This window comes from Piliocolobus tephrosceles, chromosome 4 (assembly GCF_002776525.5).
Source record: "Piliocolobus tephrosceles isolate RC106 chromosome 4, ASM277652v3, whole genome shotgun sequence".
In the NCBI taxonomy this organism is placed as follows: domain Eukaryota; kingdom Metazoa; phylum Chordata; class Mammalia; order Primates; family Cercopithecidae; genus Piliocolobus; species Piliocolobus tephrosceles.
In genome coordinates, this window is record NC_045437.1 from 62,409,346 (window position 1) to 62,434,087 (window position 24,742).

At 40.4% G+C, this 24,742-nt stretch overlaps 1 protein-coding gene across 2 annotated transcripts in view; it reads left to right on the forward strand.

The window, feature by feature from the left end:
• Positions 1 to 1,546: 1,546 nt before the first annotated feature.
• MIER3 (MIER family member 3) overlaps positions 1,547 to 24,742 on the forward strand; it is a 32,623-nt gene continuing 9,427 nt past the window's right edge. For both annotated transcript variants that reach the window (XM_023210515.1, XM_023210516.1), the window contains exons 1-9: positions 1,547 to 1,577; positions 3,016 to 3,040; positions 6,571 to 6,716; positions 14,584 to 14,718; positions 15,922 to 16,042; positions 17,888 to 17,973; positions 18,140 to 18,212; positions 20,439 to 20,590; positions 23,069 to 23,150. In XM_023210515.1, the coding sequence (XP_023066283.1) occupies positions 1,569 to 1,577; positions 3,016 to 3,040; positions 6,571 to 6,716; positions 14,584 to 14,718; positions 15,922 to 16,042; positions 17,888 to 17,973; positions 18,140 to 18,212; positions 20,439 to 20,590; positions 23,069 to 23,150 (829 nt within the window). In that variant the 5' untranslated portion in view covers positions 1,547 to 1,568. The remainder of the gene's footprint in view (positions 1,578 to 3,015; positions 3,041 to 6,570; positions 6,717 to 14,583; positions 14,719 to 15,921; positions 16,043 to 17,887; positions 17,974 to 18,139; positions 18,213 to 20,438; positions 20,591 to 23,068; positions 23,151 to 24,742) is intronic.

A 24,742-nucleotide genomic window follows, 5' to 3' on the forward strand; every position in this document is an offset into this window, starting at 1 on the left:
CCTCCAGTCTCCAGCCTCATCCACAGTACGCACTCTAGCAATAAGGGAATTGGAGGGATCCCAGGTTAAAATCAAGACCTTTCATGTTTGGATTACAAGTATAAAGTATGGAAAGTTTCAGCTTCTAAAAAACTTGTCTTTATCATTTAATATTATGTATGTTTTAGAAAAAAGCTGGGAGAAGAGCTCTGGTGTCTGAGATCACTCTCTCCAAATTCCTGTAGGGTCCTGCTATAATTCCTGATTGAGTTTGCATCTCACTTATCCTGTACCTTACAGCCGACTTTCTTTTTCACAGATAAAACTGGCCTCCTACTTCAGGACAATGTGTCCTCCGAATTTGCTAGGGCAACTCCATACCTTACTTTAACTTCTTGCAGGACCTAACTCTCCAATCAGTCGTTAGCGTATATTTTTGTGTACTTGGCTCAGTCTTTCGAAGTGTGGATGTGGACCTTCCGGAGAGTAATCTCCCCCAATGAAGAGCAAATGGTCATAAGGTACATGTAGGAGCAGGTATTCCTGTTAAGCCTTATGCTCCGTCTTTCACCCATCCACTTGCACAGGGGACTAGTTTCCTTTTATGATCCTACCCAAATGTTTGGCCTTTTTGGAGAGGTGAGGGAAGTGGGGGGTAGAATTTTTGAGACTCAGTTCAGGGCCTTTGATATGCTGTTCCCGTCCTTCAACAGATGTATCAAGTATCTCTGGGTCATCCCCTAAGACACATTGGTGATGAACAATTCCTAGAACTGGTCTAATTTTTTTTTCGTAACAGGACAGTTTATATTTTTTGGGCATCTTCTTGAACTGTACAAGTATGTTCAGCATCATTTCTCTGCCCTGTCGATCTTTTGTCTTTTCTTCTGTGCTGTCAATAACCTGTTTGGCAAATGTCTCCTTCCATTGTCCACTCCGTGAGCCAGTGTACACCGGTCTCCATCTCCCATTCCTGCAGGTCTCTTTGTGGAAACGGCAAAGTGCCTGACTGTTGTCCTCTCATCCTGGACTGACTCTGCCATCCACCAGCCTCTTATCCCATTTCCCAGAGCTTCCTCCCACATCTATTTCATCGATCGCCTCCTCCTCTTAGCGAAGTTGAGTCTGTCGAGTTCCCTTGCACATCTCCTGCCAGTCCAAATCTCCTGCCCGCACGCCCTCCCGCGCCGCGGTGTCTGTGGGTCGGTCCCCAAACGCGCCCGCCGGCTCTTGGGCCTCCACTGGCTGGACGTGGGTCTGTCCCGCACCCGTGCGTCCGTCCGTCCCCCACTTGCCTCCAATTCCGCAGGAACTTTACTCCAGCCAGGAGGAGAAGGACGGTACGCGCGGGTGCGCGTCTGGCCGGCTGCGGCGGGCGCGGGGGTGGCGAGGGGCGCCAGGCGGTGTGGGCGTGCGAGCGGGCCGGGGGCGTCGCGGGCAGCCCTGCCCTATAAGGGGCCGTGCCGCCTCTGCTGCCGGGCGGGTGCCGGGCGGACCGCGGCGGCGGCGGCGGCGGCGGCTGCGATTGGCTCAGGCGCCCCATCCGGGGACTGGGCTCGGCGCTGCTCGTTCGCCCTAAAGGTACCAATATGGCGGAGGTGAGCAGGGAAACCGGGCAGGAGCAGCCGGGCTGGAACGGGCGCCCGGCGGCTCCCCGCGGCCCCCGAGCCAGCCTGGGGGATCCAGGGCTCTTTCCGCGGCCCCATGAAGGGCGGCGTGGCGACGCGGGGGTCGTGGGGCGGCGACTGGCTGCAGCGGGGCCGGCCGGGGGGCGGGAGCGGGCGCGGGAGCGGTCTCCCTCCGGGACTAGGCCGCGGCGGCTCCGACCCCGGTCGGGCCGGGCGACGGAGCCGGACGGAGGTGGCGGCCGGCGGCAGCGAGCCCTGCCCCAGGGACGGGGCAGTGCCGTGCCCCCGGCCGCTGACGCGGGCCGCCGGCGCCTCCGTGCCTCTTTCCGGGGCCCGGGTGGGTGTAAACCGGCCGAGCCCCCCCCTCCGCGGCCGGATCGCAAAGAGGGGAGCGGGCTGCGCCACTGCCCTGCGGGAGTCGTGCGCCGTGCCCCCGGCCCACTGGGCCCGGGCTGCGGCGCGAAGGAGCTGCACGCTTCACTTTGCTGGGGGCGCGGAGAAGAGCGGGATGCGCGGCCACCGGGCTTCGCTGAAGAGCGGGACTCCCCGCTCCGTAGCCCGGGAGGTGCGGGCGCCCCTGGGGTTAAAGGGCAGACCGAGACCCTCGACGCCCTCTCCAGGAGAGAGGCTTGATAACCCCAGTTTACTCTGGGCTGGAGGAAAGAAGGCTGGGCAAGCGAAGCTGCCCCGGCCATGTCCCCCGGGACTGGTAAGCTGGGGGGAGGGGGCGTTGTGGCAGGAGCCCCTAGGCTGGAGCTCGCTGGGGCTGGAGGCGCGCTGGCGGTCCAGGGAGGGACTGAACACTCTGGAAGGAGCCAGCATCCCTGAAACTGAGAGGAGCTGCATCTCTGGACTCGGGAGAGAGGATGGGGGGCTCGCGCTCTGGTTTAGGGGCGAGTGTCCGATTCGAGCTGGCCTATGCTCCAGGGGAAGAGATCGGCCTCGGAGTTGGGGCTCCCGGGCCCCAGGGGCAGACTGGGTGCTCAGAACGCGAGTTCCTTCCAGAAAAGGGTGTTACGTTTGGAGTTTGGGGCTTCGGAAAGCCGGGCGGGATTTGGGGGACTCCGGAGATGCCAGGGATGGGGACTGATGGTGCGAGCCGACTGCTCTGGGTTTTGCTTCTCCGCTTTGTAACTTGCTGAGCTCCAAGAAGCGACTTGGAGTTGCCTCTCAGACTCCGGGCTTAGTCCTGGGTCTGTGAGTTTGTACACTGGGGACTTGGGGAGGAAGGCGAGGCAGCCAAGAGGGGGCCCGAAAGGGGCCGGGAGCGATTGGAGCGAAGCTACGTCTTGCACTTTTGGCAGCTGCGGTGGAGCGCTCGACTCCGCCTCCTCTGCGCCCTGTTGCCGGCACTGCCTCTTTCCCCGGCTGCGGGATCTAACCTCACGTTTTCTTCTCTCTCTCCTAGGCTTCTTTTGGAAGTTCGAGCCCAGGTTTGTCCTATTTTCTTACGTCTTCAGTGGTTCCTAGTGGGTAACGTGGGCTCAAAGATCTGTTGCTAAATGATTCCCCACAGAAATGTATCCTGCAGGTTTTTGTTCATTGATTTTTAAGAGTTTCAATGTGCATTTAGTAGTTAAGTTTGGGGAAGGAACAGTTACACTGTTCTTTGTTGTTTTCTCTTGCATGTTGGAAAGGTAACTGTTACAAAGCTGCTTCGACACGCGTTCAAGTAATATGGCTTTAATTATTACATATCTTATTTTTCCTCCGAGCCTGAAACAGTTAATCCCAAATTAACTTGACACCAACTTTGGCAATGTAGATTTTAATTTCGGTTTCTTCGAGAGAGTGAGTAATTTGTCAGAACTCTGGGACTACTTTACTAACCGTAACTCCTCATCTCCTCTTACTTTGTTTCTTTTTCATAATTAAATGTCTATGAATTGTGTTAAAATTGGAAGTTGAGAGGTAAAGCTACCTTAAAATAAAAAAGACAGAACTTCCAAATTTGTCACAGAAAAATGGTGATTTCGACTTCTGAGCTGAGACAATCTTAGGTCATCTAGTACGGCGTTTCTTAACTTTCTTGAAGTCAGAAACCCCTGTGAGAATCTAATGAAAGCAAGGGATGTGTCCCAGAACTCTGCACATATGCATAATTACACACAATCTGGGGTTTGTAGAATTCCTGAAGCAGGTCCATGATAAGGACCTTTCCTCATGTGCTAATCATGTAAGGATAGTGCTGATCATGTAAGGATATCTTTGTTTCAGTTTCTCATTCCCTTTCTGTTTAACTCTTCGCTGTCTTCCCTCTCATAGTCTATAGGAAAAGCACCTCTGGACTAGTCCAACTCCATTATTTTACACTTGAGGAGACTTTTAAATAACTTTAGTTAGCGGTGGAGCACAGATGAGCTCCTAAGTCTTCCATTACAACTTGTTTCCGTAGAGTGAACAGTCTGTTTCCTTACAGTATTACTTTTTATATCTACTCGACCTTCAGGCCTCACTTGACTGTCATTTAGGCTACATCTTTAAAGTTTATTCTAAAAATTTTTGTTAATTTTAAGATGAACTTTTTTGTTATAACTGATTTTAGGAAAATATATACACGATGTCAAGCAGCTGGATTAATGGAACTTTTCCGTTTGGCCTCACTGACTTCTTTTAAGAAGTTTCAATCTAAATAAAAAGCCAAAAGACAGTGTAACCTGTTTTTAATCAACTAGCCTGTTTTGTTGTTGTTGTTTGTTTGTTTTTTTTGAGATGTCACCCAGGCTGGAGTGCATTGGCGCAATCTCACTGTAACCTCTGCCTTCTAGGTTGCCTCAGCCTCCCAGGTAGCTGGTACTACAGGGATATGCCACCACACCCGGATAATTTTTCTGTATTTTTAGTAGAGATGGGGTTTCACCATGCTGGCCAGGCTGATCTTAGAACTCCTGATCTCAAGTGATTCGCCCGCCTCAGCCTCCCAAAGTACTGAGATTAATTATCCAGTTTTTAAAAAGAGAATTTTTGAGTTGGAAGGGACTTCTGAGGTCCTTTCAGTCATCCCCATGTGTTTTGCAAATGGAAGACAGGAGCTAGACCTAGAAAGTTTAAATGACTTGCTTCAGGTCCCAAAAAGCCAAGGACAAAGCTGGGAGTAGACCCTCAGGTCCTTCGATTTTTGGCCCTTATTGAATACCTTCCATGTTAAAGGGGAAGCCTGTTGTGCCAAGTGATAGAGGAGTAACAGAAGAGTCCAGAGGAGCTCTGCTACCAAAGAGGTGGAAAAGTCAGCATCTATTTCATTTCTGCCTCTTTGGCATACCGTGGAACTTGCCAGGAATTCCTCAAAAAAAGAAAATTTGTAATGGTGGATGTGAGCTAATTAATTAATATTCATATGTCTTTTTGTTTGTTTTTTGTTTTTTGAAATGGAGTCTTGCTCCGTTGCTCAGGCTGGAGTGCAATGGTGCGATCTTGGCTCACTACAGCCTTGACCTCCCAGGTTCAAGCGATTCTCCTGCCTCAGCCTCCCAAGTAGCTGGTATTACAGGTGCCCGCCACCATGCCGAGATAATTTTTTTGTATTTTTAGTAGAGACAGGGTTTTGCTGTGTTGGCCAGGCTGGTCTGGAACTCCTAACCTCAGGTGATCCCCCCACCTTGGCCTCCCAAAGTGCTGGGATTACATGCATGAGCCACCGCCCCGGGCCTGTATTTCTTTTTAAATTAAACCACATGTAAATCAACAGGTTTTTAAATGAGCAGATATTTTTCACCGTTAAGGAAGATAACATAATGTAAACCTGCCAAAAAATTAAGTCCTGTAGAAATTGTATTTTTAAAACTAATTAGAGTTCTCTGAACCTAGAATCAAAAATAATGAATTATGTGTGTGGTTTTTCCATAGTGAACAATCTTTGGCCTAGTTCCGTGTTTTGGTAATGATCTCACACTGTCCTGAAATGTTTGAAATTTTAAAATATTCAGTAGCTTGACGAAGAACAGATTAAACTCTTTATGTTGAGTATGCTTCCATCCACTTCTTCCTTCCCCCAACTGCAGTTTCTGATACTTTCCTTCCTTTCTCTGAGGGTTACTGGTCTAATTGAATTGGATACTAGAGTAAAACAAGTGGAGAAAGTCCTGTTTTCTTATAAATTTGATTTCATTTCTTTGGGATTATGGATTTTAGTCATTTCTTCTCTTGGTTTTTGGAGTTTTCTATAGATTTCATATTTGCTATTAAAAGATATTAGAGTTTTATAAACAAGTATGAATTATCCAAAACAACTTGCAATGGATACATCTTCCAAAACCTTCAGATGTGATTTTGTGTATTCCCTACACATAATCCTAAGAACTTTGTTAGTAATCCAAAGTAAAGCAAAGTCTTACAGTTTAATGCTTGTCTGATTAATGCTAGGGAACTTGAAGTACTGTTAGAGACATGTAAAGTGATACAATGCTTTTAAAAGCTGAATGGCTGTATAGCTGCTTCACAGAAACTTTTATTTGTTTTATAAAACAGATTTTTGTTGTGTTTTTGTGTTTATTTGAGGGTTAGAATTTGAGTAAAATTTATATTATCCTGAAGTGTGAGTCTTAGTGTATAGTAGATTCTTGTGAAATCTTCCGTTCATGGAAATTTAATTCTTCTGACATTTTACTTTGCTTTTAGACAGCTGTATTAAATGAACTGATAAGCGAGTTTGACTCCTTTTTCTACTAGAATGTTTCTTTAAGACCATGCTGCTTAAATCACTTTGTTGTTATAAGATGTTTTCTTGTGGACTAGACCCCTTATAAAAGTGTTTGTGAATAACTTTGCCTTGTTATTTTGCTGGTTTAGACATATTTTCAGAATCATAGGGTCTTAATTTATAACCTATAAAGTATATAGTAAATTCATTTATTAAAACCCTCATGTAAACATTAAAATGAACTGGCAGAAGAACATAAATTTTTATTTTATTTTGTTAATAACCTTGTAAATGTGTGAAGTGATTCAGTTTGTTTTATTCCAGTTGGGTCTTTGTCTTCTGAAGATCATGATTTTGACCCCACTGCTGAGATGTTGGTCCATGACTATGATGATGAAAGAACTCTTGAAGAAGAGGAAATGATGGATGAGGGTAAAAACTTCAGTTCTGAAATTGAAGACTTAGAAAAGGTATAAGATTTACTTTAATATACACATTTACAAAGATTTTGAAATTCTGTTGTAATTTTTAAAATAATCTACCTGAAATAAAAATAGGATCATAATCCTTTTTTTTGTTTTCACTTTTATTTTTGGGGGATAGCCTAATAAGTATGTTTTCATTTAATTTTTCAAAATTATTTTGTATCTCTTAACCTAATTTTTAAGCTTATATCAGCACAGTGAAGTAGGTACACATAGGCATTTTACAGATGAGAAAATTGAAATACGGAAAACTATAGGCCCTAAGATTAGTTCGGAATCCTAGTCTAGCCCTCTTCCCATTATATCGTACTATTCTGCTAAGGGTCAAACTTGAATTTGGCTAAGTACTGTAGTAGATACAGAGAGAGGTCTTTTCCTTCAAATAACTCATAATCTAGTGGAATATTTTAAGAAAATTGAAAAAGGTTTACTGTATTTTCAAATATAAATTGGTAATATCCCATCCCCTGCTCCTTTAAAAGTCATCTTTTAAAAGGTTGGCAAGAGTGAGTGTAGTTTATAATTTTTTAAGCCCCAAGTCAATATAAATTCAAATGAACTGTATTTTTAACATGCATTTATACCAGGACTGTATATAGAGAGGTCCCTATAGGGGTTACCTTGAAAACATGTAGGATTTATGCTTGCTTAACCATATTTGAAAATTTCTAATCATCCAGAATAACAAAAGCTTTCAGAAATGATACTTATCCCCTGAGTTATCCTACACCTCTTTTTCTTGAAAAGGGCAAGCATATTATATATATCATCTCCTCCGCTTAGTAGCTTTGTGAGGCAGGAGTGGAATGTTATTTTATTTCCTTCCTCACGTTAATACGCAGGGAAATAGAAGAGTGACTTAACTGCCCTCCCACTTGCTCTGATCTGTGATGTTTATCTGTAGTAAAGTACAGCTGTATACATGTGGTCTCTATTATTTTGATTGATGTTTAATGAAACATGAAAATGAATTAAAAACAGTAGAGACACAAATATAAAGAGTAAGGATCAAGTTTTTAGAAGGAATTTCAAATTATGTTTTGATTATTTCTATATAAGTTGAAATAGTGTATTAATCTTTTATTAGTGGAATAGTGTAGGTATTGGTGTGTGTTAACAGTCTTAGGGGATTGATGTTAATGTTCATTTGCAAGAATTTTAAGTTTTTATGTTCATAGTAAATAAACTCAGTAGTGTATTGACTGTAATATGGCCCATATCTTAGTGTTCACAAATTTTTATTACATCATGTGTTATGGAAAATAAGGTAAGTACAAAAGCAATTTTCTTATAGTAGCTCTTTGAGTATAGAATATGTGGCTAGATTTTAGTTATTAAACATACTAAAATATGGTTTATGTAATATCTTTATATATTTTAATGTATTCATATTACTGCCTTCTGAGAGCTTTCAATAGTCCTAGATTTATAGGTAGAACTTTTTTTTTTTTTTTTTTGAGAAGGAGACTTGCTCCATTGTGTAGGCTGGGGCGCAGTCTTGGCTCATTACAGCCTGTGCCACCTGGGTTCAAGTGATTCTCCTGCCTCGGCCTCCCAAGTGGTTGGGATTACAGGCATCCACCATCACACCTGGCTACTTTTTGTATTTTTGGTAGAGACGGGGTTTTGCCGTGTTGACCAGGCTGGTCTTGGGCTCCTGACCTCAGGCAATCCACCTGCCTTGGCCTCCCAAGGTACTGGGATTATAGCGTGAACCACCGCACCTGGCTGGTAGAACTTTTTAAAGAGTTCTTTTTTCTGCTTTTATTAATATATAATTATCGCCTTGGTGTTCACTGTGAGAAAAATTCAAAAATTCAGAAAAGCGCAAATGAGAAAGTAAAAAATCACTTTTTCTACCACTTAGACTTTAGTATAGGTTTTTTCTTTTTTGTTAAAAGAGAAAAAGAAAAAGCATTTAGGCTGGGGGCAGTGGCTCACACATGTAATCTTAGCACTTTGGGAGACTAAAGTGGAACGATCGCTTGAGCCCAGGATCTGAGACCAGCCTGGGCCACATAGTGAGACCCCATTTCTACCAAAAAATTTAAAAATTAGTTGGGCATGGTGGTGCATACCTGTAGCCCCAGCTACTTGGGAGGCTGAGGTGGGAGGATCACTTGATCATCCCAGGAGTTCAAGGTTGCAGTGAGCTATGATTGTGCCACTGTATTCCAGAGTATGTGACAGACTGAGACCCTGTCTGGGAAAAAAAGATCACAAGACATTTAAACAAATTATATGTGTATTGTTTAGCAGCCTGTGCCTTAAGGTATCAGACAGGCGTTAGTTATTAACATGAAATGCATCTCAGACCGTCTCATTTGGTCCATCCAGCAAGCAATGCCATCAGTTGTGTCAGATGAATGTTGGCATTATTTTTCTAGGCTCAGAGGCCTTGTTGATTGTAGGACGTAGTGTTGATTTCTTTTCTTTTTTTTTTTTCTTTCTTTTTTTGAGATGGAGTCTTGCTCTGTTGCCCAGGCTGGAGTGCAGTGGCGCAGTCTTGGCTCACTGCAAGCTCTGCCTCCTGGGTTCACACCATTCTCCTGCCTCAGTCTCCCAAGTAGCTGGTACTATAGGTGCCCGCCACCACAACTAGCTAATTTTTTTTGTTTTGTTTTGTTTTGTTTTTAGTAGAGATAGGGCTTCACCGTGTTAGCCAGGATGGTCTCAATCTGCTGACCTTGTGATCCACCCGCCTCGGCCTCCCAAAGTGCTTGGATTACAGGTGTGAGCCACCGCGCCCAGTCTACTGTTAATTTCTAAACAGTGTAGGGGTAGGGGGAGGAACACTTGTATATGAAGTTTGCACTTTAGTATCAGCCTACATCCTGATTCTGATATGTGAGGGAGTGCATCATAGGATCAAGGAAATGATGGTATATGAGGAAATGGAGGTGAGAGGGATTAGGTGATTTGTCCAATATAATGGTTAGCAATTAGTGGGTCTTCTGCCCTAAATATGGTACTCTTCCTGATAGAAATCCTTTAATTTATAGAACAGTTCATTTATAAGTGTGACTAGATTCTACTGTGTACCTTAAAATGTAAATAGGTTCAACAAAATACCCAAGAAAAGGAAGAGAAAAATCCTTAAACCTGGGATCACACTTCTAAGCTGATTTAGCTACCACAGATCCTTACAGACTTTGAGACTTACTAAGTCAATTTTGAAAAAATTGTTTTTATGTTTTAAAGGACTTAAGTGCTTTATTAATAGGCTCTCATAGAGAGCTCATTTGCGAAGTGCTTCAGAGACTAGAGTCACCTTTTCCAGTTTTGCTTTAAAAGTTTTGGTACAAATGATTTGTGTTTTAGCATCAACCCTCTGGCCACCACTGTCATCACTTGAACTTATTAATGAAGTTTCTATGAAGATGGTCATCTTCTCCGTCAACAGATGGTCATGCCTGTGTCTGTATAGAAAAGTGGAGGTTTTCTTGAGTGAGTGCTGGGAACCTCCCGTCTCCCTCACATACACAAACTTTTATATTCTTCCCCTCCTGTCCTGTGAAGTATCTGTGATATCCCAGGCTAACCTCTAGATTCTGTCCCTCTTGCCCTCAATTTATTCTTCTACCCTTTTTTTTAAATTTCCACATAAGAATCCTACTCATGTAGATCCCACATTTGGAAGAAATTCTCTTTTGATCTTGTGTTGCCCTCAGTCACTCTCCTTTTGTAGCCAAGTCTCAAGTCACGTATGTTATTTCTTCCCCTCCCATTCAGTCCTTAGCTTGGCTTCTTCCACCATGCTATAAGGCCACCAATAATTACTTATGTAGAGATGGTCTCACTCTGTCATCCAGGCTAGAGTGCAGTGATATGATCATAGCTCACTGCAACCTTGACCTCCTGGGCTTAAGCAATTTTCCCACCTCAGCCTTCCAAAGCCTAGGGATTACAGGTGCACCCCACCACCCTGGCTAATTAAAAAAAAATTTTTTTTATGGAGAAGGGGTCTTTCTATGCCCAGGCTGGTCTCCAACTCCTGGGCTCAAGCGATCCTACCTTGGCCTCCCAAAGTGCTAGGATTACAGGCAGCAGCCACCGCGCCTGGCCCAGGTCACCAATAATTCCTGATTGCTAGATGCTAAGATTTCTTGTCTTTTTCTTAATTTCTTTTTGGAATTTGACCCAAGTGACCATTCCTGATTATCCATACTTGTTTCTGCCTTAATTTATGTAATCCTACTTTTTCTTGATTCTATTGTCTGACTTCTCCCTCCTTATTTTATGATCTTTTCTTTCTTTGCCCGCATTTTCATTAACATTTTCTGGGGTTTTGGCTATTGTCTTCTCACTCTGTGTGCCTTTTCTGGGTGATCTCACTCAAACCACTGCTTTAGCTTTCACCTTAAACTGATCATTACTGTCCCATCCTTAAATATATCTTGTGTTTCTGTCTCATAGTCGTGCTATAGTTACCTAACTTCCCAGGCCAGAAATCTGGCAATCCATTTAAACTCCTATGTTGCTTTCATTCCTTCTATCAAGTCACTCAAGAAATGTATCTTTCCCTAAATTTCACTCAGATAATCCCCCTTCTTAGTTCAGGCTCTCATTCTGCTTCCCTTAGAACATTATTTCCAAAATACGAATCATGTTTAAGAATTTTCAGACATACCCATTGCCCATAGTGTAACATATTTGAAAGTTCTTCTGATAAGCATAGATCCCCTCCTCTTTTCTCTCTACCCTCCGTGGGTGAGCTCATCAACTTCTGTGGTTTTAAATATCATCTAGATGCTAATGAATGCCAGATTTATATCTTTAGCCCAGCCTGGTTCTCTGAGCTCCAGGCTCCTGGCCAACCTGACTTTTCTACTTGGATGTTTCATAGTCCTCTTAAACTGAACCGTGTCCTTTGCAGAACTCTTTGTTTTGTTTTGTTTTCCTTCAAAAACCTTTTATTCCTTTAGTATTCTCTATCTTGGCAGAAGTTACCACCGTCTAGGCAATTGCTCAAATAGAAAACTGGGGAGTCCTCCTTCCCTTTCCCTCCCACGTCCAGTGACCCATTTGGTTCACCTCAGAATATGTCTCTTCACTTCTCTCCTCTTGTGTATCACTACCCTCACCTAGCACGAGGCTTTTTAAGTGGTTTCCCTGCTTCTCCTGTATCTCTCCACCCTTCTCAACTTTTCTTCATGCAGGTGTTCAGTATTTTAAGAAGAAATAACGCCATGGTACTCCCTTTTTATGAGTCTCCGATGGCTCCTCATTGCCCTGGGAATGAAGTCCAGGTTCCTTTCCCTGGCCCTGAGGCCCTTTGTGATCTGTCTCTGCCTCTCTTTCCATTCTCTTGAACCATTCTTCATTCTACTCACCAAACTTTGGCCATTTGGCTTAGTAGGAAACCACCTTCAGCCCTTCAGGCCTCACGTGTCATTTTTTTTGCCTGGAATACTCTTCACGGGACTGGCCTTCTTAGACTTCAGGCCTCTGCTGAAGATTGCTGACTGTCTTTCCCTGCTACCCTCTGAAGGTGGGCCCCGAGTGTTACTCTGTATCTCAGTGCTCTGTTTGTTACACTCATCAAACTTGGCAGCCCTATATTTGTGTATTGTCAGAAGCCTTGTCATCTTTCAAGACTTAGCTCAGTCTTCACCCTCTGTGCATACCTCCATACTCCATACTACTCGTATGGGTGTAGATCTGCCCTTCTCTATACTCACAATTGAATATTGAAGTCATTACATTGTATTATGATGGCTAATTCATCAGTTTCCCCCACTAAGACTGAATTCCTTGTGAGCAGGGATTCTTCAGTGAATTTAATTTTTATGTCCAGTAGCCAGTAGCCCTCAGCCAAGTACTTAGAACTGAGTAAATGATGGGAAGGTGGACCATCAGTGCATAAGAGGTGAAAATTGCCACTCCCCATTTCAGGAAGAAAGACTGAAACTGTGAGGTTCTGGAGAAATACTACTGACAGGTGCTTGGCAAAGGCTGCAACCCAGGCACCTCTTACATTAGAACCAATATGAGCCAAAGGGAATGCGCTGCGTGGGCTCTGCAAGGAGCAAGATGGGACTGTAGAGAGACTGTGAATCTGAGTCTTGTTACCTTCAAGGGATTCTTTGGTTTGGAAGAAAAATAATTCATGGAAGTTTCCCCGTGGTGTAGGTGAACTTCACCCTGTTCTGACAATCCAACTCAATTTATGCTTACTCCATGCTCCCAAAGGAGTTTTGGTTGATTTAAATCCCAAGCTAAAAAAGATTTTCATGATCATTTATGGTCATTAGAAAGGCGTATGTCTACTACTGCAAATTTATAAATTAGTCTTCTATCATATACCTGATTGTGTAAGTTCATTTAGCATGAATCTGTTTTAGTTACGCACAATGAATTATATAAGTTCCATACCTGCAAAGGTGCATTCCCTGTGGGCCCTGTGGGCAGCCAGCTGGCCCTCTAAGGAATCGTCACTGGCTCTTCTCAGGTCACTTTGTGATCAACTGTGGACATGTTTTGCATACTCTGCTTTAGCGTTTTCATGCTGTTTGCTTTATGGATTATTTTATTTTAAAGGGAAAACTAAACCATAAGCAAATTTTAAAAATAAATCTCTTAATTGATGGATACAGAAATCTTAAAAATATTTAACAGATTAACTAGTTCATGAGTATATCGTTTTGAAGTTATTTATTTGAATGATAAATAGTTCTTTTTTTTCCTTTTTTGTATTTTTAGTAGAGATGGGGTTTCACCATGTTGGCCAGGCTGGTCTCAAACTCCTGACCTCAAGTGATCTGCCTGCCTTGGCCTTCCAAAGTGCTAGGATTACAGGTGTGAGCCACTGTGACCGACCTTGAATGATAAATAGTTCTGTACACTTTAGTAGTTAAAACATAGTCATGTGTCGCTGAACAAGGGAATACATTCTAAGAAAGGCGTCATTAGGCAGTTTCATTGCTGTGTGAACATCATAGAGTATGCTTAGACAAAAGTAGTTAATTAATGTAGCCTACTATACACCTAGGCTATATGGTGTAGCATATCATTCCTAACACAGTTGTATATGCAACCTGGCTGTATATGCAGTCTGCATGCACTGAATGTTATGTAGTATATCGTAACACTTATTTTCACATGGATTCCTGAGAGGGAAACAGTGACTTGGTGTCACTATGAGGCATGGCATAGGTATTCATAACATAGGCAGCACTGTAGCCGGGGCATGTAATTTTATTAAAGCAGCCAGTAAGATAACTGGGGAACTGGGATTCAAACCCGGAATTAAGCCTCAGTTTTCTCACCTGTAAAATGGTGATAATAGTATAATCTTCCTCAGACAGTTGTTTTAAAAAAAACTGGTATAAAAATATGAGATATAGTAAGAATATAAAAGGATAATTGTGCTTTGAACATAAATATTGCTGATGTTAGTAAACATTCAGCAAAGGTTTTTCTACCAGGTGTCTTCTAATTAACATAAAGAGTAAAGCAAGCGGTCAGCTGTTAAATGCACGGAAAGAAGCTGTGAATTACAAGTTATTGATTGATTAATTGGAAGTGTTTTCAGGGCAAATCTTTATGTTAACTTGAAAGCTAAAAAAAGGTACTAAAGCAAATATTTGAGGAATTTTTAAAATAGTAAAATGCTTCTGGAAAATAAAAACTAAGGTGTTAATTGTTAGGCTTTTGTTTATACATTAATTATAGCTCTAGGTGTTTGGTCCTGTTTTCTGACAACAGCACAAAAAGAAAAACTGAAGCTTGCCTTTGATTTGTTCTGCTGTTTTGATAATGTGCTTTATGAACCTAAGGGGACAGTACAGTTTACCTGCAGTTCAGTATTGTGACATCTGCTGAGTCCGTGTTTATGCCCTGGCTTGAACAGGAAGGAACCATGCCTCTAGAAGACTTACTGGCATTCTATGGCTATGAACCTACGATTCCAGCAGTTGCAAATTCCAGTGCAAATAGTTCCCCAAGTGAACTGGCAGATGAACTACCAGACATGACATTAGACAAAGTAAGTGTGAGTATTTGAAAGAAAAATTCAGGATCTGTTACCATTGACTGCTTTTATTAGAGTTTTTTTTTCCATTTAAAGTATTATTTAATAATTCTTAAATGTAAACTTCTTGTTGACCCATTGCGCTTATTTCGGTGGCTGATTTAAACATTGTTTGGCTTTGATCACACTATGTTAAGAGTAGTATTAATAGCAGCTTCATGGCACTTTGCATGCCTGAATATTCTCCCGTAATGTTTTCATCTTTCCTGTGTAGACACATTGTATCTAAACTTAGATCTTGGCTTAACTTCTTTTGATCCTATAAACACATAAAAGCCTTGATTAATAAATCCCCCAGAAGCCTTCAAACCAAGCTGACTTAGGCGTGGAGTGGTTGGAGAGAAGTTCTGTTTTCTTGGCTCTGGGAGTGACAGCGGCCGCAGCAGCCAAGACCACGGTGATCCATCTCTAACATAGGCTGGTTGTGGGGAGGCCTAGTCCCTGCTGAGGAAAATTCACACAGCCATGGCCTCTGCTAACAGATCCCTGGGAACCTTTCCTTGCCTTTCAGATCTCAGGCAGGGAGAGGAATCCACATCTTGGAACCTCTTCCTGTGAGTTATGTTGTTCCCACTTTTAAGTCAAAGTGATATTAATGTACCACAGACCTTAATGACCATAGTCATTCAACAAGTATTTATTGAGTGGCCACTATGTGCTAGGCACAAGGATGACTGTATACTTACATAAAAATTAATTCAAACGTGTTTCTTTTAAAATTATGTCAGCAGTCAGAGCTGTTCATTAGTTGGATTTTTAAATTATTGGAAGAGTGGAGGTTGGAGGCATTTTTTCAGTTTTACTTTATTATTGACAGAAAATGAATATAATTGTTAAGCACTTAAAAGTCAGACTATTTTTGTTGTAAATTCACTAAAAATTAGCCTACAGCTTTAGATAAGCTCTCTGTATACCCACAAATTAGGCAATTGTTTGTTATAAGTATATAGTTGCACTAATTATCATTTAGTAGTATATTATTGAATATTACATAATATCAAATACTAAATATTTCTGTACATGAAGTAAATAATAGAATTTCATATTTCTTTTATAAGGTTCCAACTGCTTCTTAATTATATGTTATAAAAAGATAGTTTTCTTAATTAATGAGATGTAATCATTTCTAACTCTAGCACTGCCTTCTTATTCTTCCAGGAGGAAATAGCAAAAGACTTGTTGTCAGGTGATGACGAGGAAACTCAGTCTTCTGCAGATGATCTGACGCCATCTGTGACTTCCCATGAAACTTCTGATTTCTTCCCTAGGCCTTTACGATGTAAGAAACCCAGTGGATTACTGATTAATAGTAACATTGATACTGTAGCTTTAGTACATTTTATTGTGTTGAGTAATTTATGTCAGAATATTCTAAATATTTTATGTGGTTGAGATAAAATACGTCTGTAATTTAAACAAGATTATAACCTTTCTTTTGGGATAGAGCTGAACTAATATGTCATTTAAAAATTGAAATATTTGGCCAGGTGCAGTGGCTCACGCCTGTAATCCCAGCACTTTGGGAGGCCGAGGCAGGCGGATCACTTGAGGCCAGGAGTTTGAGACCAGTTTAGCCAACATGGTGAAACCTATTCTTTACTAAAAATACAAAAAATTAGCCAGGCATGGGGGCATGCACTTGTAATCCCAGCTACTCAGGAGGCTGAGGCATGAGAATCACTTGAACCTGGGGGGTGAAGGTTGCAGCCAGCTGGAGATCATGCTACTGCACTCCAGCCTGGGCCACAGAGAGAGACTCTGTCTCAAAAATAATAATAATAATAATAAGATAAAAATGGAAATATTGACTTTATTTTTACAAGGCCACTTTCCTTCTCAAGACTCATCTGTTGCTATGGTAACCATTCCTAGTTTCACCACAAAATTTTTTAGACTTTTTTGAATTTCTATTAAAAGGCTCCTGCTCTCCTGGTTTTGAAAACTTACCAGTGCTCAAAAGGTATTTTTACTTTTAATGATTAATCTTTTGCCTATTAGTTCTTGGTGTTACCTCTTAATGTTTATCAGTAATACTTAAAAGGTTTTGGGGTTGGGTGTGTGATCCCAACACTTTGGGAGGCTGAGGCGAGAGGATCACTTTAGGCCAGGAGTTCTAGACCACCCTGGGTAACCTATCAAGACCCTGTCTCTACAAAAAAATTTTAAAATATAAAACTTAGCTGAGTATAGTGGCATGCACATGCAGTCCCAGCTATTTGGGAGGCTGAGATAGGAGGATCACTCAAGCTCAGGACTTTGAAGTCACAGTGAGCCATGATCAGGCTACTGCTCTCTAGCCTGGGTGACAGAGTGAGACCCTGTTTCTAAAATAAATAAATAAAATGTTTTGGACTAAAATAATTTCTTAGATGCAATCTGCAGTCTCACTCTTTTTTTTTTTTTTTTTTTTTTAGGTATTTTTATGGTAGAAGAACTGTTTGGTTAATAAGTTCAAATATCCATGCATTCGTGTGTGTACAAAAACAGTTTCGATGGACCTAATATGCAACTCTGTGTGTGTATCTCCTTCTGGATTAGTATAATCAGAACTCCAGTGTTTTACTTTCTTTTTAAGGTGGCCACAGTGGTTTCCTTTTACCTCCCAAACTATTTAATAGTATACCATAATAATTATCAGGATATTATACACTTTTTTTTTGAGATGGAGTCTCACTCTGTCACCCAGGCTGGAGTGCAATGGCGTGATCTTGGCTCACTGCCACCCCTGCCTCCCAGGTTCAGGCAATTCTCCTGCCTCAGCCTCCTGAGTAGCTGGGATGACAGGCGCCTCCCGCCATGCCTGGCTAATTTTTTTGTATTTTTAGTAGAGCCTGTTGGCCAGACTGGTCTTAAACTCCTGACCTCAAGTGATCCACCCACCTCAGCCTCCCAATGTGCTAGGATTATAGCCATGAGAGCCACTGCACCGCCCAGGATACTATACACTTTATTAGGATTTTCAGTATCTCATTTTGACCAATGTCGATTGTGAAAATCATGCCGGTGGTTTAGTATACTTATGCTGATCTCACTTATTTAACAACATTTTAAAAAATACAACAGGCATTCTTCCAGGTTCTGCAAAAATAGGCAGTAAAAACCTTTTAAATTTTTGTCTTTTAAGCAAATACTACATGTGATGGTGATAAGGAATCAGAGGTTGAAGATGTTGAAACAGACAGTGGTAATTCACCTGAAGATTTGAGGAAGGTAAGTTGAGTTAACATAGTGGACTAAATGGGCTTTGAAAAATATTTCTGAAATGATTTATGATGATTTTGTTGTTTTGACCTGTAGAAACTGATTAATGAGTTGGGGCTTTTTTTCAGTATCTATTTTTATAATAAGTTATTTTTACATCTCAATTTTCCTGTAGGAAATAATGATTGGTTTACAATATCAGGCAGAGATTCCCCCTTATCTTGGAGAGTACGATGGTAATGAGAAAGGTAAGGACAGCTTTTGATTTTGATAATGTTTGGTAGATCAGGTTACCACTTGATATGTTTATTTAAATACTTGGTTTTATACCAGTCTTGGCAATATATAGATAGATTTGGGAAACATTCAGAGTTAGGATATTTAGGCCTGACTTAGGAAAAATCTATCAAAGTTCATCACTAGACTCAGAGTTTCCCCCAACCCCCGGCCCTGCCCAAGGCGCACACAGTGCTTGTTAGCCAGTGCGCTCAGTGCCTGTTGGAATAGTTCAGAGCCTCCCACAGTGCTGTACTTTAGCCTTCATCCTGCTTCAGTAGAAGTGGGTAGGATCTCATCACCTGAGATAATGAGAATATTAAGGATATAATCTTCTGGAAAGAAAATTCTTGAGGGAAAAAGAGACTGGAAGAAATTCTCCTTCCCCAGCCCCGGAAGAGCAGGAAGTAAAATGTAAGGATCTGCTGTTTTTGCTGGTATACTCCTAATTATGTGTAATCAGCTTTTCCTTACATTTTTGGTGCATTCCAACGGTAGTTGGTTTTCAAAATATGAAGGGGATAAGGTGGTAGGATATAAAAATACAGTTACACCTTCTTAGTTGAACTCGGGAACCAAGTACATTAGGAATATTTCCATGAGTGTTTGACTTTTTCCCTAAGTTGATTTATCCCTGTGAAGTCAAAAGGGCAAAAGTAGCACCCAACACAATAACTTCCTGAGTCCTTCTTTTTCCTTTCCTCCATGCCAGGTCATCCTCCATTTAAAGGAGGGAAGGACTGTTTACCCTGGGATTGTTAGCCATGGCAGCCACTAGGAACACTGTTTTCCTAAACTGCTTTCAAAGTGTTAAAAGACAGTTGTCCCAGGGGAAGCAAAACATAACTGATGATCTTCAGATGTGCCAGCCTTCTCACCCCCACCACCCAAACGCCACACTTAGCCCTTTGAGCCAAGTACATGCTCAGCAACTGTAGGTCCTTAGGTCACACATAGTAGAGGTGAAATTTTGTCAGTGCTGCAGATTGGAGGGAAGGTGTACTTTATCTTTTGAGGGAATAAGCCCAAATTGTTTTACCTATTTTACTTGTGACCAGAGATAAAGTAAGTTCTAGGAACTTCTCTCAAAAGACAAGTGTTACTGCTTCACAGGCACACTTTATTTTTAACTTTCCTGCTACCTGGGACTGACAATGCCTGCTTCCTACAGTTGGGATTATAATGCACTTATCATGGTCCCTGGCACGCAGTGTGTTCTCAGTACATTATTTTTATCAGCTATAGTCAGTATTTATTATGCACTTGAAGAATGGATTGCACTTGAAGCACTGGGCCATTCATATTACTTTATTGTGTAAAGTAGAAGCTTTGAGTAAAGTGGCAGAGTGCATTAATAAAACATAAACTTGTTTTAATGACATTTTGTTCATTAATGTATCAGTCTCTTTAAGAGATTGTAGAAAGTTTACTTTTCTTACTGTTTCTTCCTCTTCCCAAAAACCTCCCTAGGGAGGTTTGGTTAATCTACTTTTTCCTTTAAATAAAAGTTATCTTATTGGGAGAAAAAGTATACCTTTCTTAGCTATTTCTTTATTACCAGATATTTTGGGTTTTATTTATTTGCAATTTTTAACCCCTAGAGATTTCATAGAGCAATTTAGGGATTTCAAGAGAAAATTCCAATGAGGTTGTTAGAGAATTTACACAGGTTTTGTTTGCCCCTTCATTAGAAGAGTATAAGATAAACCACTATGGGGTTTTATATTAGACTTTACTGGGCATGGAGAGCCTTCAGATTGGTCAGTATATCCAGCCACCAAAAAAGCTACTTGCGCCGCTCTCCGCCATTGAGCCACGCGGACTTCCCAGCTTCCCAGTCCTGTCGGGATGTCGGAACTCCGTCGGAGAGCTTGGGGGAGGGGAACTCTGCCGGCCTTCTTTGCCGGAGGCCGACAGACTTCTTCTCCACACCTTAGGTTACTAAAATAAACTAGCAGTTTTGCTCCTGAAAAAAAAAAAAAAAAAAAAAGCTACTTGCTTTGGCCACTGGAATCCTTGGCCTATAATAAAGTTAAATTCTTGCTTGTGTGTGAAAGGCCCTACTTAACGGATAATCAAATTACTGGTGTCTTCAAAGTTATTTACTTGTCCCACTGGATAGCTTATCAAGGAAGACAAAGAATTGTGTACGTCTTTGAGCATGATTTTTAATGTGTTAATGGGATTTTCTTTATCAGTATATGAAAACGAAGACCAGTTACTTTGGTGTCCTGATGTGGTTTTGGAGAGCAAAGTTAAGGAATACCTTGTTGAGACTTCATTAAGGACTGGCAATGAAAAAATAATGGATAGGATTTCTGCAGGAACGCACACAAGGGACAATGAACAGGTATACTTCAACTTCTGTGGAAACAGCAGCCAGTTGACAGTATCTTCTTGATTTCTTATATTTGATACAGTTATTTTTAACATGTGAAGTAGGTATCTTTTCTGATAGAGTTTTACAATTTGCGAAAGACTGGTTTAAAAAACCATAACCTTGAGTTCTAGAGATAACTTCACTGTAGTTTCATATCTTTTCTTCTGGTCTTTTTAAAAATACCTTTATATATGTCTTACTTGAGATGCCATTTTATATCCTTTTAATTAATTAATCTTATTCTCCTTTGCCATTGAGAATTATTTAATACCTTATTCTTGATGTCTGTATAGTCTATCCTATACTTTTAAAAAAAAAATTTCCCCTAAATTTCAACTTAGTGTATACTATCCTATACTTATAATTCATTTATTTAAACATTCTCTGTGGTTGGACTTTTAGATTTTATAAGTGTATTCTTTGAATTGTTCTCAACTTTAGGAAGTGATTAAAAAGTAATGTCTATTAAGACTGTATAAATTTGACTTAGGAGCATTTGTTAAGCACTTGTGTACCTGTAGATTCAGAATACTGTCCTGAGTGCATGTGGGATGGGGGATGGGAACATTGCCTATTTTTTCGAATGCCTGTAAGTTTTGCCCCTCTGACATTCTGCTTCTTTCATATGCCTTTATCATGGAGAATCCCCAACCCTGACTAATGAGTATTCAGAGGTGGGCAGACACAAACTTGAATTTTGAAGTAACATAGGGAAGTCATACTAGCTGTCAGACAGAAATCTCACTGGGTTTTTGTATTGATATTTGAAGTCTATATTAATTTTAGAAGAATTAAAACCTTTATAACATTAGAAACTCAAATGGTTTTGCTTTTTTGAATATCACATGCATCTCACTAATTCCTCAATATCTTTTATGTGTGTGTGTATTCAATGCTATTGGAAAGGGGATCTCTATTTTATTTATTTATTTATTTTTCTGAGATGGAGTCTTGCTCTGTCACCCAGGCTGGAATGCAGTGGCGCGATCTCAACTCACTGCAACCTCCGCCTCCCGGGTTCAAGCAGTTCTCCTGCCTCACCCTCCCGAGTAACTGGGATTACAGGGATGCACCACTGTGCTCAGCTAATTTTTGTAGCCAGGCTGGTCTCAAACTCTTGACCTTGTAATCTGCCTGCCTCAGCCTCCCAAAGTGTTGGGATTACAGGCGTGAGCCACCACGCCTGGCCCTCTATAATATTTATAATTGTATATTGTTGATGTTGAGAAATACCAATTTTTTTAAAAATGTACCTTAAACTGTTGAAACTACCTGACTCAGTTGTTTCTCAGGTTTTCTAGTTTGCTTTTTAAAAAATTTATGGGTAATATCATTTTTGTTTGACACATCATAATTGCATACATTTATGGAGTGGTTTTTTGGTTTTTGATTCATGATTAAATTACACTTTTGTTCCTTCCTTACCATTATTATTCCTGCTTTATGTCTTAATGCATTAGCTGTAACTCTGAGATATTTGGTAATAACACTGATTTGGCGCCTGCTTTTGGTGGAAGTAATACATCTAAGGTTTTTACATTAAGAATAATACTGGTCCTTGGTTCTACTGTCTTTATTATAGCAAGATAATAGCCATCTATTTATAAGTATTGTAGTTTTTGTCTTTTTAAAATTAGAAATGAGTATTTATCAGATGCTTTTTAAGCAGCTGTTGATTTGATTTTTTTAAATTAACATTTAATTACACATATTTAGGTACACAGTGATATCTTGATACACATAATGTGTAGTGATCAGATCAGGGTAATTAGCTTCGAGATGACTTTTTAAAATGTAGGCTATTGATATATTAAAAGTTTTCCTAATATTGAACCATCTTCACTTCCTTAAAACTTATTTGGGAAGGTGGATTATTTAACTTTCAATTGAATTCTGTTATTCCTGTTTATTATGTTCATAATTCCAAGCAGATTTAATAGGAATATATTCTAATTTTTAAAAGTGGCACCTTTCATAGTAGATGGAAATAACTGAGACCGTTATAATCCTAGTCTGAAGTGCCATGCCTGTTATTCCAGGCCTGCTGCTGTTCCCTTATATTAAAACTAAAAGAGACAGGGAGGAAATGACATCAAGGGACAGACTGTAACTAATTTTTCCAAACTAGAAAAAAAAGCATTTAAAATAGGGGAAACTCAATCTTAGAACTGGTGTTTTTGTTTGTTTGTTTTTTAAAGTCAGAATGATACAGGCAGGTGATTTCTGAGGGGTAGCGTGAGGATGAACAAACTCACATGGTACCAGAGTCAATCTGCACGATAGTTACATAGACTAAATGCTTGGGCAGATATACCTTCAAATGCCCTGAAATTAGAGGGGATTTCAGTGTCTATCAAGACTCCAATATTTATCAAGACTCTTATACCTGTTTTTTAAAATGCTGTTAGGTATGAACTTTTAATACTTTTTATTGAATATCAACCCCAGGCATTATATGAACTTCTCAAGTGTAACCACAATATAAAGGAAGCAATCGAAAGATACTGCTGCAATGGAAAGGCCTCTCAAGGTAAGAAACACTTGGGTTTAAGAGAGGGACATGACAGGGATGGTCATTTGGGGATCAGAATAAGCAAAGTATCCTAAGGGACAGAGCAATCCTGTAACACTTTTTTAAGATCTGGTTCAGCTCCATAGCAAATAGTTTTTCCTTTTCTTGGCCTCTATTTTTAGATGTATCAGAGATTGTTCAAATACAAATTAGTCACCCCCCTGCCACCTCTACTTTCTGGAAGAAATAGTTACAGAACAAAGCAGACCCCAGAGATGACAATATGTCCAAAGTAATTAGAATAGTTTTATGATTTCATTGAAAAAAAGTTTTTTTTTTTTAGCCAGACAGGAAATGAAAAGATTAAAGATTAAAAAAGAAACATGTGTAATATATTCCACTGAATTTATTTCAAGAAGTGTATTTTTAATAATCATGTAATAACATTTTATAGTTCTTACATTTTGTCAAGGAAAATGGTTAGCTTCTAATTTAGTATTTTTTGTCATTATATAAATGGATTGCGTGCACCATAGCTTTCATTAAATATGTGTAGAATGAAAATAATACATAGTAATATTACTAGATGACTTGGAAAAGTATGAAAACTAAAAATAATACATTTAAACTTACGAATTGGGATAGTCTATTAAAATGTCTCCCTTAGAAAAGCTGCTTCTTTGAAAAAAAATTAGACTCTCAAAACTCTCAAAATACAGGTTTCTTCCTTAGTTCAAACTATTTTTCACCTTTATTACGGACTACTATTAATGGCTTTGGGGACCTGGTGTCCAGTACCAAATGAGACACTTCATAGATACAGATGAGTAATAACTAATCTTAAGTCTAGGCTATGACTCTTTGAAGACCTTCCAGGTCTCTGCCCTAGGTAGATAGGGAATTCACCAACATTAACATCTGCTGGGAAATTGAATGGGATTTATTATTTTGAGAGCATGGACCGTTTCTTATTTCCTTTATATTTCCAGAGTATAGCACTCCACACACCAATTTCAAATAAATATTTGTTGATTATACTTTAATTATGGTCTCTAATTAAAGAATTTATGGTTTTACTTTTTGTCTTTTTTGAGTCAGGGTCTCACTCTGTCTCCCAGGCTGGAGGGCAGTGGCATGATCACAGCTTAGTATATCTTTGATCTCTTGGGCTCAGGTGATCCTCCCACCTCAGCTTCCTAAGTAGCTGGAACTATAGGTGCCCGCCACTACGCCTGGCTAGTTTGTTTTTTTGTAGAGACAGGGTTTCTCCTTGTTGCCCATGCTGATTTCAAATTCCTGGGCTCAAGCGATCCTCCTGCCCTGGCCTCCCAAAGTGCTGAAATTACAGGCATGAGCCACCACACCTGGCTAGAACTTGTGGTTTCGATGTAAGACCAAAACAGAGCTTCTTTCCCTCGATAAAGGAGAGTTTTTTTTTTTCTAATTAAAAATATGCTCATTGTTAAAAAAATTTTTTTTAATCAGAAAAACAAGCATGTTATAGAACAATGTTAAATTCTCATCCCATAATGTAGTGGAAAAAAGCAGTGTTTATATTTTTGTATTTTAGACTTGATCTGTAGTATGCATACTTTTGGTAATTCTAACTA